The sequence below is a fragment of the Giraffa tippelskirchi genome, chromosome 4 (assembly GCF_054371585.1).
Source record: "Giraffa tippelskirchi isolate mGirTip1 chromosome 4, T2T-mGirTip1v1.2.pri, whole genome shotgun sequence".
Classification (NCBI taxonomy): Eukaryota; Metazoa; Chordata; class Mammalia; order Artiodactyla; family Giraffidae; genus Giraffa; species Giraffa tippelskirchi.
The window spans coordinates 125,782,310-125,803,461 of record NC_137278.1 but is presented as its reverse complement, the minus strand read 5'-3'; the positions used below and the strand labels follow the sequence as shown (position 1 = coordinate 125,803,461).

Genomic DNA, 21,152 nt, shown 5'->3' with positions numbered 1-21,152 from the left:
GTAAAGAGGCACTCTGAGTTCAGGATATAACCCCAGGCTTCACAAATACGGGCCACCCCTAGTCAATTCTGCACATTCTGGCATTCCTGCTTATAGCTTTTTCTGTCGTACATACTAAGAAGCTTCGTAAAAATGCATCCCCAACTATTATAAGTTCTGTAACATAAACTCCAGAGGGCACACATTTTGCCTTTCTGCCCAGCACATAGTAAGTGTTCAATAAACACGTTTTGAATGACTGAATACAAGAGCAACTGGCAGCAACCCGCAGCACGCAGCTCAGTGCTAGGTCCACAGAAGCTACTCAACAAGGTACACGGTAAACTTGGCTTCGCTTTTTAAGGCGGGGACCTTGAATAAGGTGATTTGGGTTGATTGTGAGGAATTAAAATGCATATCACACAAGATGGAGGAAGAGAAGAAAACTCACAAGAAAGAGAAGGAATGTGAAATCTCTCAAGAGCAGGAGGACATGGGTTTGTACCGTGCATTTCTACCCGGCAGTGATAAGTATAACAAATATTAGAACAACTTCATATCACAGACCTTCACAACCTTTCCTTGAGAACAGGAAAGACAGAGCAGTTACCTCTTCTCTTGGCAGGTGGAGGCACCAGATAGAAGATTATTAAGAAAAGGAAGGAAAAGAGGTTAGGGCAGGGTGACAAGGCCAACTGTTTCTGACAGAGACTGGCCCTGACAGTTGAAAATACTTTCCATCCAAAGGGCAAAGATATTGATAGATTTTTAAGTTATTTGCCCTATTCTGGTGATGTGGTTCTTAATGAAGCCCCCTGGAGTTCTTTCTGGTTTGACATCATTAAGTCCATTCCTGGTTCCCATGGGGGAGCTGCCATGACAGTACATGTTTTTAAGTTGTGGTCAAGGGATGGCTCATAGGGTCATGAAACAGTATGAGGACAACAAAGCCAAACAGGGAGTCAACCAGGAACCCTCTCTCATAAGTTCCACACGCTTGCATGCATGCTAAGTCGCTTCAGTCATGTCCGACTGTCTGAGACGCTACGGACTGTATAGCCTGCCAGGCTCCTCTGTCCATGGGATTCTCCAGGCAAGATTATTGGAGTGGCTTGCCATTTCCTCCTCAGATGAGTTCACTCATGCATTAAAAAAAAAAAAAAGTCTCGAAGAGCATTCTACTGCTGCTGAAAAACAAAATGTAAGGCTCTATAGATGCAGGCTCCAGGGTCATTTCAACCTTGTTCTGTCCCATAACTTCTGCATCCTTATGCTCCAGCCAAACTAAATCACTTAGGGTCTCCCATAAGGGGTACACTAGAATTTTCTGTGATGCACTATGCTTTTGCAATGGCTGGGCCCTATGCTTAGAAGACCCACTCCGTCTCCAGGTGTCTCTTCCCTTAACTATCGGCTGCATGCCATCTTCCGTCAATCCATCCATCCATCAAAGACTTAACCAACCGCACTGATGAAGTGTTTTTAACTGCCAGGCCCTAGGCTTAAATAATCAGGAATGACTAAGACAAGACCCTGGGCACAGAGAGGCTCTTGGGGTTTGTATACTTCCTGTTACCTTTCCTAGGTTACTATTTTCTATCTTTTATTCTTATTTACGTGCTTATGTACATATAAGATTCTTAAGACTGATGACAAGAGATGTTCCTGATTCACGTGTGTCCTCCTCTTGGTGTCCATGGAGCTCTGTGTATTGGTATATGTTAGATGCACACACGACACCTGTAGGAATCATCAATCCAAGCTCAGCATTAGGAGGCCTAAGACTGTGTACGATTCATTCACATCTCACGTCCCCATGCCTGGCACGTAGGAAGCACTCATTATGTATGTGACGTGGAAGATGCACTGAAGGAAAGCCTTCGATGGCTTCTCTGCTAGGAATAGTGTTCAGGGCTTCATTCAAAGCCAACCTGAGGGCCAAACTGGAAATCTGGATTTACACATTCCACATGATAAGGAAAATACAGCAGTATATCACAGAGCATGAGAAATTCATCCCATGACAATATTCCATTCCCAATAGTCCATTCTGAACTGAGTCATTCATTCATTTCTGGCGATGCCATGCAGGTTGCCAGATCTTAACTCTCCAGTTGGGGGTTGAAGCCATACCCCTTGCAGTGGAAGCACAGAGTCCTAAACACTAGGCACCCAGGGAATCACCATGTATTTAAAGAAAACATTTCAGCATCAAAAAGATGTGTTTCGCCAAAGGTCATGCACGGAGAAGCCCTGAAGACAGGTCTGGGCTTTTGTTTATTTACAGCTTTCTCCTATTTCCTTGGTGACCCTAGTTCTTTCAACTATATATATTAAAAGGTTCAAGAAGACATAATACAGGAAACCAGGATGCAGTAACCTTACTTTTTTCTTTAAAATAAAAATGTAAAAAGTCACTGCCTGAACCATGACTTAGCAATAGAAAGGGACATGTTATTGATGCATAAAAGAATGTGGATGAATTTCCAGAGAATTACGTTGAGTTAAAAAGACCAATTCACAAAGGGTATCTCTGGATGATTCCATTTATATAAAATCTTTGAAATAATAAAATTACAGAATGAAGAACAGATTAGTGGTAGCCAGAGGCCAGAGAGAGACAAGTGGGAGGGGAGGAGGAAGTGGATATGACCACAGACAGGCAGCATGGGGGAGACTTGAGGTGACAGAGTTGTTCTGTATCTTGACTGTTGTCACTGTCAAATCCTAGTTGTGATATTGTGCTATTGTTTGGCAAGATGTTACTACTGGGAGAAACTGGGTAAAGGGTATATGAGACCTCTCTGTATTATTTTCTCACAACTCCATGCAAATCTACATTATCTCAGAATAAAAAGTTTTCTTTCAAAACAATCACAAAAAAGAAGAACAACTTTCAAAACAATCACAAAAAAGAAGAACAAAATCTCAGAATGCACACTTTCTGATTTCAAAACTTATTCCAAAACAGTATTTTATGGGTATAAAGACAGACCTATAGACCAATGGAATAGGGTATACAGCCCAGAAATAAACCCTTGCATATATAGTCACATGATTTTCTGATAAGGGTGCAAAGCATATTTAATGGGGGAAAGGACAGTTTTTTCAACAAATTATCTTGGAAAACTTGATATCCACAGAAAAGAATGAAGTTGGACACTTACCTTATACCATATATACAAATTAACTCAAAATGGATCAAATAACTTAATTGTAAGAATTAAAACTGTAAAATGCTTAGAATAAGAGCTTTATGACATTGGATTTGCCAGTGATATCTTGGATATGACACCCAAAGCACAAACAACAAAATGAAAAAAAAATAAATTAGATTTCGACAAAATTTAAAACCTCTGTACATCCAAGGATACAATCAACAGAGTGAAATGGCCATCTGTGGAATAGGAGAAAATATTTGCAAATCATATATCTGATACATGGCTGATATCTAAAGTATATAAAGAACTCCTACAATTCAACAACAACAAAAAACAAGCAACCTGACTATAAAATGGATAGAACACTTCAACAGACATTTCTCCAAAGAAGTACACAAATGTCCCACAAGCACACAAAAAGAGGTTCAATGTCACTAAACAGTAGGCAAATGCAAATCAAAATCACAGTGAAATACCACCTTATACCAAATTAAGATGGTTACTATTAACAAAAAAAAGTGTTGGCAAGAATATGGAGAACTTGGAACACTGAAATGCTGTTGGTGGGAATGTAAAAAGGCTGAGAGGTAAGGAAAACAGAATGGTGTTCCTAAAGAAATTAAAGGTAGGATTACCATATGATCCAGCAATTCCACTGCTGAGTACATACCCCAAAGAACTGAAACAGGGTCTTGAAGAGGTATTTGTACACATCCATTTAGTTACAATGGCCAAAAGATGTATGCAACCCAAGTGTCCATCAATAGATGACTGAATAAACAAAATGTAATATATACAAACAATGCAACATCATTCAACCTGAAAGGAAATTCTAACACATGTTACAGTATGGATGAACCTTGAGAACATTATATTAAGTGAAATGAGCTGGCCACAAAAAGACAAAGCCTGTTTGATTCCACTTAATCTGAAGTACCTAGAGTAGTCAAATTCACAGAGAATTGAAAGTAGAACAGTAGCTTCCAGGGGCAAGGGGAAGGGAAAATGAGGAGTTACTGTTTAATGGGTACGAGGTTTCAGTTTTGCAAGTTGAAACATGTTCTGGGGAGAGATGGTGGTGATGACTGAGGACAGTGTGAATGTACTTAACACCACTAAACTGTACACTTAAAAGTGGTAAGTTTTATGTTATGTGTATTTGACCAATTTAAAAAAAACACAACTGAAACAACAGCAAAAGAGAAATTTAATTTTTTAAAAAACCCACTGCCTTTTTGATTTAAACACCTGTCACTATGCCTTAGTTTCATCAACCAATGAGAAGAGTAATGTGGCTCATCATTTAATAAATCCTCAAAGACTTAAAAAGTCTGAAGATATTGGCACACCAAGCTTTTCTAATGCCTTTAATTAACTTCATAATCCATTTCGATTCACATTCCCTCTGCTTGTTACTGAATTCACCTACACTTACTCTCAACTGTTTGGTGGTGATTAAAAATGTGCTACTTATTTATATTGGCACTTGACCTTACGTAGCAGCAAATGGATACGTCAAAGCCACAGATTAGTCAAGAAATTGAAAACCGAGCATTTAAGAACAAAACATGTTACTGTGTTTAATTTGTCTGCTCCCACTAGACCCAAGGTTAATGAGAATAAGAACTTGTCCTTTTTTGTTTTTCACTGCATAGTAGATGCTCAATTAACTTCTCTTGACTGAATGAAGCCAGCACTTGTGTGCTAAGTGCATCAATTATGTTCTGCCTAGAAATGTTTCCTTGGTTATATTCTCTTTTCAAACTTATCTGTCAGTTGAGCTTGGTGACTTACTATGAAGAAAAGAAGAGGAATTTTCAAAGAAATTTCATGAAAAGTATTTTTTCATGAATGAGTTTTGAGACATGAAGAGAAATGTTCATTTATTACATAGAAACAACTGTTGTGACACTATTAACTACTGGTTAGATTGTCTCTACAAAGAATAACCGTGTGGGGCCACCCAAGACGGATGGGTCATGGTAGAGAGGTCTGACAGAATGTGGTCCATTGGAGAAGGGCATGGCAAACCACTTCAGTATACTTGCCTTCAGAACCCCATGAACAGTATGAAAAGGCAAAAAGATAGGACACTGAAAGATGAACTCCCCAGGTCAGTAGGTGCCCAGTATGCTAATGGAGATCAGTGGAGAAATAACTCCAGAAAGAATGATGGGATGGAGCCAAAGCAAAAACAATACCCAACTGTGGATGTGACTGGTGATAGGTGCAAAGTCCGATGCTGTAAAGAGCAATATTGCATAGGAACCTGGAATGTTAGGTCCACGAATCAAGGCAAATTGGAAGTGGTCAAACAGGAGATGGCAAGAGTGAACATTGACATTCTAGGAATCAGCGAACTAAGATGGACTGGAATGGGTGAATTTAACTCAGATGACCATTATATCTACTACTGTGGGCAAGAATCCCTTAGAAGAAATGGAGTAGCCATCATGGTCAACAAAAGAGTCCAAAATGTAGTACTTGGATGCAATCTCAAAAACGATAGAATGATCTCTGTTTGTTTCCAAGGCAAACCATTCAGTATCACGGTAATCGAAGTCTATGTCCCGACCAGTAATGCCGAAGAAGCTGAAGTTGAACGGTTCTGTGAAGACCTACAAGACCTTCAAGAACTAACACCCAAAAAAGATGTCCTTTTCATTATAGGGGACTGGAATGCAAAAGTAGGAAGTCAAGAAACACCTGGCGTAACAGGCAAGTTTGGCCTTGGAGTACAGAATGAAGCAGGGCAAAGGCTAATAGAGTTTTGCCATGAGAACGCACTGGTAATAGCAAACACCCTATTCCAACAACACAAGAAAAGACTCTACACATGGACATCACCAGATGGTCAACACCGAAATCAGATTGATTATATTCTTTGCAGCCAAAGATGGAGAAGCTCTATACAGTCAGCAAAAACAAGACCAGGAGCAGACTGTGGCTCAGATCATGAATTGCTTATTGCCAAATTCAGACTTAAATTGAAGAAAGTAGGGAAAACCACTAGTCCATTCAGGTATGACCTAGATCAAATCCCTTATGAGTATACAGTGGAAGTGACAGATTTAAGGGACTAGACCTGATAGACAGAGTGCCTGATGAACTATGGACAGAGGTTCGTGACATTGTACAGGAGACAGGGATCAAGAAAATCCCCATGGAAAAGAAATGCAAAAAAGCAAAATGGCTGTCTGAGGAGGCCTTACAGATAGCTGGGAAGAGAAGAGAAGCGAAAAGCAAAGGAGAAAAGGAAAGATAGTCCCATCTGAATGCAGAGTTCCAAAGAATAGCAAGGAGAGATAAGAAAGCCTTCCTCAGCGATCAGTGCAAAGAAATAGAGGAAAACAACAGATTAGGAAAGACTAGAGATCTCTTCAAGAAAATTAGAGATACCAAAGGAACATTTCATGCAAAGATAGGCTCGATAAAGGACAGAAATGGTATGGACCTAACAGAAGCAGAAGATATTAAGAAGAGGTGGCAAGAATACACAGAAGAACTGTACAAAAAAGATCTTCACGACCCAGATAATCACGATGGTGCGATCACTCACCTAGAGCCAGACATCCTGGAATGTGAAGTCAAATGGGCCTTAGAAAGCATCACTACGAACAAAGCTAGTGGAGGTGATGGAATTCCAGTTGAGCTATTTCAAATCCTCAAAGGTGATGCTGTGAAAGTGCTGCACTCAATATGCCAGCAAATTTGGAAAACTCAGCAGTGGCCACAGGACTGGAAAAGGTGAGTTTTCATTCCAATCCCAAAGAAAGGCAATGCCAAAGAATGCTCAAACTACTGCACAATTGCACTCATCTCACAGGCTAGTAAAGTAATGCTCAAAATTCTCCAAGCCAGGCTTCAGCAATACGTGAAGCGTGAACTTCCAGATGTTCAATCTGGTTTTAGAAAAGGCAGAGGAAGCAGAGATCAAATTGCCAATATCCGCTGGATCATCAAAAAAGCAAGAGAGTTCCAGAAAAACATCTATTTCTGCTTTATTGACTATGCCAAAGCCTTTGACTGTGTGGATCACAATAAACTGTGGAAAATTCTGAAAGAGATGGGAATACCAGACCATCTGACCTGTCTCTTGAGAAACCTGTGTGCAGCTCAGGAAGCAACAGTTAGAACTGGACATGGAACAAGAGACTGGTTCCAAATAGGAAAAGGAGTACGTCAAGGCTGTATATTGTCACCCTGCTTATTTAACTTATATGCAGAGTACATCATGAGAAACGCTGGGCTGGAAGAAGCACAAGCTGGAATCAAGATTGCTGGGAGAAATATCAATAACCTCAGATATGCGGATGACACCACCCTTATGGCAGAAAGTGAAGAAGAACTAAAGAGCCTCTTGATGAAGGTGAAAGAGGAGAGTGAAAAAGTTGGCTTCAAGCTCAACGTTCAGAAAACTAAGATCATGGCATCCGGTCCCATCACTCCATGGGAAATAGATGGGGAAACAGTGGAAACAGTGTCAGACTTTATTTTTTTGGGCTCCAGAATCACTGCTGATGGTGACTGCAGCCATGAAATTAAAAGACGTTTACTCCTTGGAAGGAAGGTTATGGCCAACCTAGATAGCCTATTTAAAAGCAGAGACATTACTTTGCCAACAAAAGTCCGTCTAGTCAAGGCTATGGTTTTTTCCAGTGGTCATGTATGGATGTGAGAGTTGGACGGTGAAGAAAGCTGAGTGCCGAAGAATTGATGCTTTTGAGCTGTGGTGTTGGAGAAGACTCTTGAGAGTCCCTTGGACTGCAAGGAGATCCAATCAATCCATCCTAAAAGAGATCAATCTCTTTTAGGTGTTCATTGGAAGGTCTGATGTTGAAGCTGAAACTCCAATACTTTGGCCACCTCATGCGAAATGTTGACTCATTGGAAAAGACCCTAATGCTGGGTAGGATTGGGGCCGGGAGGAGAAGGGGACGACAGAGGATAAGATGGTTGGATGGCATCACCGACTCGATGGACATGGGTTTGGGTAGACTCCGGGAGTTGGTGATGGACAGGGAGGCCTGGCGTGCTGCAATTCATGGGGTCACAAAGAGTCGGACACGACTGAGTGACTGAAGTGAACTGACAAAGAATAACAGTTCAAAGAGATTCATTTGTATAGTTTGCATAGACATGCTCAGTCCTCCTATACCCCTCAGAAAGGCAATCATAAATGTGGTTAAAAATTGAAATCCGTCAGTGCTATGTGCTCCAAACTTCCCTCTAACTCTTCCTGAGATCACGAGGTCAGATTTAAAATTTGACTTCTACCAGAACATCATTTTTCACAATTATAGATTTGTAATTTCTTTTAATGAGTGTGCAGCCACTGATGTATTGAGCCAATTAAATGAAACTTGGTTAAAAACCAAAGGTAAAACAGAGAATTTGGGTAGAAAGCAAAATAGGGAATTTTTAAAAGGAACCCAAAGTAGCAGATGTTACTGTCATTTAAAGGGGGATTTTCCCAGCATCAATACAAAAATAGGGTCTGACCTGCAAGCCCCAAGTGGTTCTGTTACTCATATTCTCCTTGAATGTTCCTTCTCCTGCTGTTTTGGGTGGTGCCCATTTCTGAAAAGTCACTGGACAGGGATCCTAAAATGAAGAACATTCCTTCAACATCTCAGTGGGTGGAAATTCAGTTTGATATAAACACAAAATACAGGCTAGGGTTGTGTGGTCACAAACACTTATTTTCAGTGAAACTCTGTAATACCAAAAAAATGTCACTTTACCTGGTTCCTCTTGTAATCCGAAGGGTCGCAAGGTGTGAAGGGGTGGATGCATTTTGTCTCACTTTTACACCAAGCACAGCCATTTCCAATACATCCTGGACATCTGGCAACACAGAAAACCAACGTAATTCCTGCATTTTTAGGAAAACGCACATCCTAGAATTTCCTTCTGTGATGCTGTGTGTGAGCATTAAAAACAAGAAAAAGTCCCTAGATAGACTGTGATGAACCCAGGGGAGAGAGGACCATTCTTTCAGGCTAGGGACAGAGTACTGACTTTGTGCCCTGCTCTGGGCAGCCCTCGGGGCTGACGGACCATCATGACGCTTGCTGGGGGGTTGCCATGGCAACCTGAAACTGGGGTCACCTGCTGCATTGGTAGATGACAGGAACCCTCTAAATCTGTTTCTGCATCCAGTTCTGCTATTCGTCTACCTTCAGGTAAGCTTCCCTCTGGACACTCATCTCCCTACCCCCCATAAGCCCACCCTCACTGGAGCAGGAACACTGCCCAATGCCTGGAAGATGGGAAACTAAAAGTGCTACCTTGGCAAGCAGAGAAAACAGGGTGCCACTGTTTGCTTTTTAATCAAATTAAGGAAGAATTGTGTCTACTAATCAAACAACCATGCATGGATAACAGCGGAAGACTTGAAAAGCACTTAATAGGATAATCAGTGTTAAAGCAAGAACGATAAAAATGGAAATTGAAGTGGGTCTGGAAATGTAGCTAAGGGAAGCAAGAGAGAGCTTTGTCCTCTGGGACAAGTAGAGGACCAGATCAGGGAGAGGAGACACATTCGCATTTCAGATATTCTTCCAGGGATGCCAAGGCACCCTGAGGCTCTGACCTACAGAAACTGCAGTTTTGGTGGGAGAAAGAAAGCAGGCATAGGCTTGCCTAAGTGGTTACCAGGCCACCGAAGTGCACTTGAAGCAGATCTGCGACTTGCACTCCTCTTGCTAACCCTCAGGTGTGATGACCTTACTAAGTGCTTTTCAAACGGGAAGTAGGTACCCAGGGAAAGGGCAGGAAAGGGCGGGCACTCACCCTCTGGGGAGCTGTGGGTCTGAGATCTGGTTCTTAATTACCTCCTTGTGCACCCGAGGCAAGTCACTTCTTTTCGCCAGGCTTTACAACTGGAGGTGGGGAGCTGTATTATGTTTAAACTCTCCTTGAGCTATACAATTCTATTTAACTCTTTCCCTCCCCCCCCCCATTTTCATGGACTTTTGAGGCTTTCTGTAACAAGTTTAGCTTTTTCCCTCCTTGAATTCATTCTGTTTGTTAGAACTCACTGAACTCAACCCCTCTTTCAGAATGCCGAGGTGGTAAAGGTAGTCTGGCAGCTCCTGTCCATATAGCTGTAGGGTGGCCTCCCTACTCAGCTTCGAGTTTGATGCCTTTTCCCTGAAGAAACAATGGTTCCCAGGCCAGACCCAAAGAAACCTACATTTGGTACTCATCCAGTTGGTCAAGCAAACCATTGAAAGAACTACAGAATCACTAATAAGACAGCTTCCTGTCATTTTCATGGAAACGTCCACCCCATTTTCCAGTTGGAAAACCAGGAATCTGGGAAACATCTTTTCTCTGCCTTCACTCTGCTTTAGAAGCAAGGAGAGAGGTGTGGTCCTAATTCAGGGGGGTATGCAGCACAGCAGGGCCAAACATTGTACAAAAATGTGGGTCATGATTAACATGTTCTTTTTTAAAAAATTATTTATCTATTTATTTATGGCTGTGCTGGATCTTCATTATTGTGCACAGGGGCTTTCTCTAGTTAGAGTGGCTTCTCTCATTTTACAGCACGGGCTCAGTAGTTGTGATGCATAGGCTCAGTTCCTCCGAGGTATGTGGACTCTTCCTGGATCAGGGATCGAACCTGTGACCCTTGCATTGGCAGTTAATCACCGGACCACCAGGGAAGTCCTAACTTGTTCTTTTGATGACAGAGACTTCCTCCTTCTCTTGTCTTTGACTGTGACTTCCTCTTATCTCAAGCTCCACTGTCTTCCTTGACTCAAATTCCCAAAGTCATTCTGATCCGCAGATAACCTAGCTGCACCCTTTTACCTATTACTTCAAGGCCACCTCTGGGTCGGAGGAAGATGTATTTCCCTGTGGGTAAAATACACCCAGGCACAGTCGTTTGCCTCTTGGCTGCACCACCTCACTTAGTGGGGCTTGAACAAGCCAGCTGATTAGCTCAGGGGCCCTCCTATCTCCCATTAGGCCACGCTCCAAAAGGCACCTTGGAAAGTTCTCCTCCACAAAAGAGTTCTTTAGGAAATTGGAGAGAAAAGCAAATAAATAAATTAAAAACAATGAGAGAATATTTACATTTCAAATAAAATCTTACTCTCTTAATGATGAGCAGTTGGTAAAGTTGAATCTTTTTGACACACTCCAGGAACCGAATGAGAACGTCACGTTGACAACTAAAACATCTGGAACAAAGAGGGAAAAGCAGTCATTGATGGCGAAGCCCTGCTATCATCGAGCAAAGCTGGAAATACAGAAAATATATATTTTTTGCCTCCTCCACATAGAGGGTGGAGTGTGCCAGCTGTTCGCTAACATTTCCATCAGTATGTGGCCTCTTCCCCGGGGCCATTCCCGTCAGGCAGCCGAAGTGCACAGCACAAGCCTCCAAACAGACCCCAGTCCACCTCGTTCCAGGCCTCCCATGGATAATCACTAGGAAAAAGCCATTTCACAGCCCATTTGCAGCTCATCCTCTCCCTAGAATCACTATCTCAGCTTGTAATTGGCCACAGCATAAGAATAAAACAAGTCACTGAGCAAGAACTGTCTAGAACATGATAACCAGAATGTTAGCGAAGAAAGAAACCCTGCACCTTCAGAAGAACCCACACTGCAAATGTTTATACAACAAACTCCGAAGTGTGGCTCCTGTGCGCTGGGAGCCATGATCTTCTTGGAGTCAACTTTTGACAAATCTATGATGAAGGATTTCTTATTTGCTTTTGAAAACCTACCCATTGGTTAGAAAACCCCCAAAGAATAAAGTAATATGATAAACAGTGTGCTAAGTCAACAGGAGAGAAATAGCCTATTTCCTATATCACTTTAATTTATATCCTCGATCCAAGATGATTCCTAAATCTGGTTGTGTACCAGAATCACTTGAGAAATGGATGAAAATACAGATTCCAGAGCCATATTCCTAGATATTCTGACTTAGCAGGCCTGGGGTATGTTGGGAATCTGGATTTGTAATCCTCCCCATGTACTGTACTGACTGTGTATTGCCAGGTTTGGGGTGGCAGCCTAGGAGGGTGCCTTTCAAATCCCATTGTGTCTAGGCACCAGGGCTACTCTGTGATATTTTCATTGTCACCCATTTTGGTATTAGTATCTTCTTCCTTTTATGAATTAATGAGGAGAGCAGACAATACTTTAAAAATGAAAAGTCTTCCCTTGACAAATTAATAATTTGGCCTAACTTTGTTGGTATCTCTAGATTTCCTACTGAAATATGATCAGTGCGTGATTCCAAAAGTCCGAGAACCCTTATTTTAAGAGGCTTCTCTACAACAGGAACATTCATTCTGAAAGCCAGGATGCCACATATAATTCTGCTCACATAAAGTGGGTCTCTGTGCAAGTGATAATGCTCTGTTCCAAAGACAAGGAGGTTTGAAGGACTGGCATGACCTCTCAGCAAGAGCATTTGAATAGACACTTGATAACTGCTAACAGAATGAATGTATGGACAGTAAGCACTGAGGGACTCCCAGTGAAACATACATGTCATCGGAGTCTACAAGTGTCCAGTGATAGAGACTAGCAAGAGTTGTACTTTCCTGCGTATCAACTGTGCACAAAACACTCCTGAGAAATCTCACAAGGAAACGAGTATATATGATCTCAGCTCTGAAAGCATTCAGTTATTCTAGAAGAGACAAAAAAAATTTAGGTGAAACATCACCATGACAGTATAGCCAAGGGAATATCTTATGAGTGGTTCAAGTTCCATGCATCACCTGGGTGCCAAGATTGGGGTGCATGTGGGGGATCCCAGAGGGTACTGGAATGATTAGGATGATTAGAGAAGAATCCATCAGGGCTGTTATGGAAGAGATGACTTCAAAGCAGAAGGGAGACAGAATTTGGTGAAAGGGATGAAGCTACTACAGACTACAGACAAAGGTTTGGTAATGGCCACTGACTAGCTGAATGCAGGAGGTAGGAAGTGTGTCTGCTTGCCGGCTCAGAATATATAAAGCATCCAGAGAAAAGGGCAGACGAATGGTTGAGTTAAACTGACAGAGGCTTTAAAAACAATTGACTATATTATAAATCAACTGCATTTCAATTTAAAACAAAGATTAAAAAATTTTAAGAATGCAATCTATTAGCTTTTCACGGTGATCTCAAATACTTCAGAAGCTTATGTTCCAGGTGAGCAAGACCTGCATTTTAATAACCATGCACTTGACTCCACGTCTTTCTCACCCAAAGGAACTCATGAATCCTCAGTCCATACACTGTAACTCCTAGCCATCTTTTTTTTTTTTAATTAACTTTTATTGGAGCATAGTTGCTTTACAATATTATGTTAGCTTCTACTGTACACCAAAATGAACCAGCCAAACATATACATACATCCCCTCTCTTTTGGATTTCCTTCCCCTTCAGGTCACCACAGTGCATTAAGCAGAGTTCCTTCTGCTATACAGTATGTTCTCATCAGTTATCTATTTTATACATAGTATCAATAGTATATATGTATCAATCCCAAACTCCCAATTCATCCCACCCCTCACCATCCTTTGAATCCATCCCCTTCTCTCCATCTGCCTCCAACTACTTCCGATCTCAGTCCCCTCAACCTGAATCACTGCAACAGCTTCCCTTCTGTCAGGCCTTTTGGAATGCAGCCCTTCCCTCCTCCAGCCCTGTTCTCCACCTGTGGCCATTCATTCAACAAAAATTTATTGATCATCAATGGCCACTTTGTGCCAGACCCTTTGTACCTTCTTTGGTATCCGTTTTCTGTCGCTCCACTCTCTACCCCATTTGACTTAGCCACATAGAACCTTTTTTTGGCTCCTCAAACAAAGCTTTTTCCTTCCTTTGGTCGGTCACACTAGTTGGGCTCCACCTGGAATACTCTTCCCCTTTTTCTCTGTCCAGCTCAACCCTACTCATCCTCCAAGAAGCTTTCCTTGCCCTCTCGCTGTTCCCCCAAGTCTACTTAGGTGTCCTTTTCACGTACTTCTCACAGTGCGCTGTGTTCCCCGCGTGCCACACACGGCACTGTAAGGTGCTGGTCACTTGCTGCTATCCCAAGAGGCTCTAAATACTGTGAGCAAAGAATACAACAGTCTCTTTTGGACATGGTGTCCCTGCCACCTAGCACAGTGTCTGGCACACAGGTACTCAATAAATACTTCTTGTTTGAGTGAACGAATGCAATGAACTTAAGATGATAAAATATTGGCCGTTTCCTTTCCTCATCTCACCAAGGGCATGCCCAGCTTTTCAGATCCCTGAACTATCTGAACCATCCAGGAAGGGTCAAGATCAATGGTCACTGGCTTACCACTCACCTAAGCAACTTCAGGGGGGATTTGCCAGCCTCCATCCTTCTCCAGCCACAAGTGATAGTGGGGGCCTGAGGCCACAGGGGGAGTGGAGCAAAGGTGAGGGGGACTGGGGGAGGGTCAGGGAGTGGGGGAGAGGGAGTCTACAGTGTGACACTGTTCAACTTCTGCCATTTAACCTGTTTCCCTGGACACTCTGGGCTCAGGCGTTTCTCTTGCCTTCTTCGTTTTCTAAGAATGATAATAAAAAACAGTGAGGCTCACTTGCCTTTGTAAGTTGTTCTGGTCGGGATGCTGCAGGTACAGGTCTCATTGTGCACACTTTTACCCTTGCAGAGCATCCTGCCCGTGTCCACGTTCTTCACCACACACTCTGAGTGCCCTGGAGAGAAGCTTCCCACCACTGTCACTGTCATCTGTGGGGAAGAAAACACAAGAACCAAATTATGCGGTGTTCTTCCATCATTTCTATCCATCCCAGAGCCTTAAAGGAACTGACCTTCTGATTTGCCACAGGAGGATTTCTTGGATTGCTGATGGAAAGAAAGAGATGTTTCATTGGCTATTTAATTTTCTCTATTGTGAATCACACGTTCATATTCTTAGACCATTTTTCTGCTTTGTGTGTACTTTTCTTATCAATTCTTAAGAGCTCTCTGTATAGTATAGATACTAATCTTTATCTCTCATATTTCAGACATATTTTCTCCTAATGTACTGTTTGTCTTGCAGTTTGTGTTTTACCCTACACAATGTGTTTTTATGATCAAATACAAAGTTTATTGTCTTGGTTATAAAGTTCTTCACAACTCTTGGTTGTGGACAAATATAATATTGTTTCACCATCTTTGCTGTTTTATTTTTAAAACTTATATCTTTAATCCATCTGGAATTTATTTTTATACAAAGGGTAAGATAAGGGTTTAACTTTATTTTTACCCAGATGGTTAATCAGCCAGATCACAAGCATTTATTTAAAAGAAAGTTCCTTTTCCCACTGAAGGGAAATACCACTTTTCTTGTATATTAAATCACCGTATACCTACAAGTTATTTCTGAACTTTGCACTGCTCCAATTATCAACTGATCCACTTTTTTTCCAATGTCATCAAATTTTCAAGACTGTGGGTTTAAATATATTTATGCTAAATCTATTTCTATTTTCATAATTTTCTTAGCATTTTCTAGACATTGTTTTTTTCATATGAACTTTAAGATCATTTTACCCAAATAGAGTAAGGCTAGAAGCCTGGGCTAGGATGGTACAGCAGAAATGCAAAGAACTGACAGCTCCAAGATACCCTTTAAAGGTAGCATGGGCCAGGACTGGAAGTGGGGTATCTGGTTGCGGAGGATTTGGTGAGCTAATGAATGTACAGAGGTACCATATGTTGCAATGGGACACATGGAGCAAGAGGAAGACTTTGGATGGAAAAGTCAAGACTTCAACTTTGGTTGTGTTCAGTAAAGCACTTGTGTGATAATTAAGAGATGAGTCTGGAGCTCAGAGGCAATGTGGGAGGGAGATAAAGGAGACATGGACATATGATGGTATATGAAGCCATAGGAGTGGACAAGATTGTCTGTGGACAAAGTAGAGTCAGCTAGAGGAAGAGCCAAAACTGGGGCTGAACCAACTCCAATAGTTAGAGCCAGGGAGAGTAGGAGCCAGCACAGGAGGTTGAGGCATAGTCAAGAAAGAACCAAGAGACTCTGGAGAGCGTGTGCCATTGAAGGCAATGGAAGAGTGTCAAGAATGCAACCAAAAGGTCAAATTAAGATGAGGACTGACAGTGTCTGCTGGAATACCTCTATGGAGTTTAGTTTCAGGGGAACAATGGGGCAGAAGTTGACAATGATATGAAAATAGGAAACTTTTTTTTTTCCAAGTGCAGTGGAAGAAGGGGATAGTCAGGGAGTTGAAGGTATTTTAACGCAACTTTAGGATTCCTTTATGGCTCAGATGGTAAAGAATCTGCCTGCAATGTGGGAGACCTGGGTTTGATCCTTGGGTTGGGATGATCCCCTGGTGAAGAAAATGGCAACCTACTTCAGCATTCTTGCCTGGAGAATTCTATGGACAGAGGAGTCTGGCGGGCTATAGTCCATGGTATCACAAAGAGTCAGACGTGACTGAGGGACTAACACTTTCACTTTCTTAGGTTCCACGCAAGAATGGTTAAAACGCTGATGCCTTGGATTAAGGAACCCAAAGTGGGAATGCTTACCAGGTAATAACTCTTGAATTAAGCTGGATAAAGTGGGAATGAAGTCAGATGATATACAAAGTTTGAATGTCAATTAGCTCGTAATGCCCATGTGGCCAAAGAAATTCTTGTCACATGACATTCTATCAATAGACCTTATTTTGCTTAACCTTACCTCTTATTGCCAACAGTTTGGTATTTCCAAGTTTCTAAGTCTATACTTGTCACAACAATAACATCCATACACAATTGGTTTTTCTTTTTTCAAATTACTTCTCCAGAAGTCTAAGCCTGTAAGTAGTGCTTCAAACAGAATGCATATATTTATGACTATTGAAATATTATCATCAAATTGCTTTCTAGAAAGGTTATGTTAATTGGTATCGCCATCACTAGGTGTCAGCAAACCTTATTTTCATTTTAATTTGTATTTATTTGATAACTGGTGAAGCTGAAGATATTTCCATATCTATATCTAACTCTCTAAACCTCCTCTTGTGAGAATATACATTTCTGCTCGCTTATTTTTTGGTGTCTCTCTATTTTTTTTTACTTTCTCCTAGCTTTCATATCTTGCAGCTAATATTTTGCCTGTTGCAAATGTTTTTTCTGAAGCATGAGCTTTAGTCATCACTTATTTTTTGTGGTATAGATTTTTTTTTTAAAGTCAAGTATATGAATATTTTTCTCTTGCTATTACATGATATATTGTTTCAGAGCCAAGAAAATTATACTTCCAAATTATCTGACGCTCAATTATTTTCTTAATTAGCCTAAAATTTATATTTCATGTAAAAAATGTGAATTAAATTACGTTTCCATATTGTAAGCCAGTTATTTCAGCAACTTTTTATGAAATAATTCTTTTGTTTCCTCTTAATTTGTGATAAACAATCTTTAAATTTTTTACATCTATTTCTGAGCTTTGTAGCCTATTCCATGAATCTATATTCCTATTTTTTATTTCTGTTTTTAGGCTGCACCACGAGGCATGTGGGATCATAGTTCCCCAACCCATGGGGATCAAACCCATGCTTCCTGCATTGGGAGCATGGAGTCTTAACCATTAGACTGCCAGGGAAGTCCCTATATTCTTATTTTTAAACAAGAGTCATGGGCTAAATTATTGCCACTATTTATGTGTTTATAATCATACGGAAATGGTCTTGCTTAAATAATTTTCTTTTTTTCAATATATATGTTGGATATTCTTGACCAATTCACATTAGTATTTCAGATGAATTTTATACATTAATTTTAGGGCTTCCCTGGTGGCTCAGACAGTAAAGAGTCTGCCTATAGTGCAGGAGACCTGGGTTCAATCCCTGGGTCAGGAAGATCCCCTGGAGAAGGAAATGGCAACCCACTCCAGTATCCTTGCCTGGGAAAGTCCATGGACGAAGGAGCCTGGCAAGCTATAGTCCACGGGGTCGCAAAAAGTCGGACACGACTGAATGACTTCACTTTTAAGACAAAAATTATTCAAATTTTCACTGGGATGACATGAAATCTAGATAATAGATTGAGGAAATAGTGACATTTTTATGATATTGTCCCATCAAAAAACATAGTATATGTCTGGATATATTTAAGATGCTTTTCATATCTTTCAAGAAAATTCCTGTTTTTGTTTTAATTTGTATATTTATTTACGCTTTTAATTGATAAGATTTCATTATTATGAATTATAATTAGACTAAAAAGACCACTGCCTCACTATCTAATTACTATTAGAAAAAAATACTTAAGAAAAACTGTTGCATAGTCAAAATCACTGTTTTGGTAGGTGGCTTCAACACGTATCTCCCAGTAAAAAGAATTTTAAAGCACAATGTTACATACCTCAATCTGCAGGTTTGAGCCTGAGTATTTCCATTGTTTTTAATGAATGTGATCTTTTATTAATGTGTTAACAGTTTGTCTTACATGTCATAAGGTTATTGATACTTGAACATTTACTGAACATTAGCACTTTATTTTACCTTTATTAATTTGAATAGTTTTAAAAGCTAATAGATTCAGATTTTACAGATATATCAATACATCCACTTAAGATGAGCAAATAATATTTTTGTCTATTCCATTCCAATAATTACCTATGTTGTTAAGATTTGTTTCTTGTATTACTGCATGGGACATAACTTTAAAAACAATGTTGGTTGTTTCAATGACAGAATTCCATGTTTCTGTTCTGACTTGTAAAAGAATATTTCTGTTCTCTCTTTTAGGAGCCACGCTATTTGTGGGAAATACTTTTATTCCTACATCTTTTCTCTTTTTATTAGTATAAGCCATTTTTACTGTTAAAAATCTCTTTATAGGTATTGTTCAGTCGCTCAGTTATGTCTGACTCTCTGTGACTCCATGGACTGTGGCACACGAGGCTTCCCTTTACTTCCCAGCACCACAATTCGAAGGCATCAATTCTTTGGCACTCAGCCTTTTTTTATTGTCCAGCTCTCACATCCAAACATATAATTTTACATAATGTAAAAATGGGGTGCCATGCATCCCTTTTTGTGTATGTCTGTGTATAGGAGGATTTCAGTTGTCTCTCTTTTTTAAATCTATCTCTGAGCTTCCCTCCACCACATGAATTATTTCATCATGGGAGTCTATGTTTACAACCTAGTATGAATTCTCTGATGTTTTTCTCCATGCTCAAATAATCATATAGAGACACAGACATAAACATATAGAGGGACATTTTTGGATCAATGTAAGACCACGCCATACATACTTTACTGCATCTTGATATTTTTACTCAACAAAATCTCATAATATTCCTTCAAGGCAATTAGAATTGCTCTACTTCTCTTTTTAATGCCAATTTCATAACAAGGATGAGAATATACTACCTTCTAATTGTCTCGTGTAAGATAAATAGAACAGTATTATGGACTCTATGGGAGAGGGCGAGGGCGGGATGATATGGGAGAATGACATTGAAGCATGTAAATTATCATATGTGGAACAAATTGCCAGTCCATGTTCAACGCATGATACAGGGTGCTCGGGGCTGGTGCACTGGGATGACCCGGAGGGATGGAATGGGGAGGGGGGTGGGAGGGGGTTCTGGAAGGGGAAATCATGTACACCCATGGTGGATTCATGTCAATGTATGGCAAAACCAATACAATATTGTAAAGTTAAAAAATAGATAAATAAACTAATTTAAAATAAAAAAATAATTGTCTTGTGTAAACAAGAGCCTCGGTATTATATGCATCTTTTTTTTTTTTTGAACCAAGAAAGTTACTAGAATGTTACTTGCAGTGAACAAAGGCTCTTTGAACCAAGTTATTGTGATAGCTAGAACTGGAGAAGACAAGAGATTTCCAGCTCTACAGGTTCAGGATAAGAAATGACTTAAATAACCAAGGATCTGAGACTCTCAGCAAGTCACAGTTAACCATAAAGACAGGAAATATTTTGAAATAATATGACCAAGAGCTGGAGACAGACATCTTATCAACGTTACTAAAATAATCAGCCCAAATTTGGCTTCAAAGAATAGCTTTACTCAAATTGCTAAACTCTTATCTCCTTTACCTTGAGAGTAGTGGTGAGCTGGAGAGGGTGAGGTAACGGTTGTGTGGGAAGATTCTAGAGGAATTAGGGTAAACCACAGTGGGACTCAAGGTGGGGAAGAAAGTACTAGTGGTTCTCTGGGTGGTAAACATGTCCCAGACTAGATGTGAATGGTGATTAATTTATGCTGGTGAACCCAAAGATAGGTAAGCAAACTGCGTAAGCTGCTCTTTTTAAGTCAATGAACAGCTAACTTTCCCTCACCGCACTTAGCTTAAGTACTCCCCTTAACATTTTCAAAATGATAAAAGAAAAAAAGCCATGCGTAATCATAACCACTTATCAGAGTCCTGGGTATATTCAATGATCACGGTATTTTCTAGCAGTATCTATCAGCACTAAAGTCAGCTATTTTTCAAACTGATAACAGAAATAAAAATTTGGACATACCTATACTTAGATACCTAAGCATCTTTTCCCACAGAATCTGCTCATGCTAGTGCAGGTCTGGTGGAGGTTTGGATGAAAGCTTTGAAGGGTTTTTTTGGGAGGGCACTCCCCAACCCATCCTCCACACCCTTGCCCTCATGAGGGCAATAGAAAGTAACAACAGCCAAATAAGTTGAAATCCACGAGTTCTGATCAGTTATGACTTGAAAGCTTCATTCTTTTATTATTTATCACTCATTAAATGCTCTGGCTCTCTTTTATTAAATGTTAAATCATCTTAAGTGGTACGGTTCTTGCTATTTGAAATGGCAAAGTGTAAGGGGAAAGAGAAAGTGGCTCATCTCCTTGTTAATATGGCATTCAAATAAAACAGAGTGAGCTCAGCAGACAGGTCAACTGGCTGCTGATGGTGATTCTGTATAGTTATTCATAATACAAGAGCTGTAATTAGGGAGAAAATGTCTCCTTACAGCCACTGAGATTGCAAGGCAGGAATTCCATTTTCC

The 21,152-nt window shown here is 40.4% G+C and overlaps 1 protein-coding gene across 2 annotated transcripts in view; it reads right to left on the bottom strand.

Moving 5' to 3' along the window:
- Positions 1-21,152, bottom strand: part of PLXNC1 (plexin C1) — a 156,787-nt gene that overhangs the window by 70,649 nt on the left and 64,986 nt on the right. For both annotated transcript variants that reach the window (XR_014082566.1, XM_081592165.1), the window contains exons 6-9: positions 14,727-14,874; positions 11,248-11,335; positions 8,885-8,987; positions 8,643-8,744 (exon numbers count right to left, since the gene is read on the bottom strand). Coding sequence is in view for 1 of the 2 variants with exons in the window: in XM_081592165.1 (XP_081448291.1) it covers positions 8,643-8,744; positions 8,885-8,987; positions 11,248-11,335; positions 14,727-14,874 (441 nt within the window). In the remaining variant the exon portion in view is untranslated. The remainder of the gene's footprint in view (positions 1-8,642; positions 8,745-8,884; positions 8,988-11,247; positions 11,336-14,726; positions 14,875-21,152) is intronic.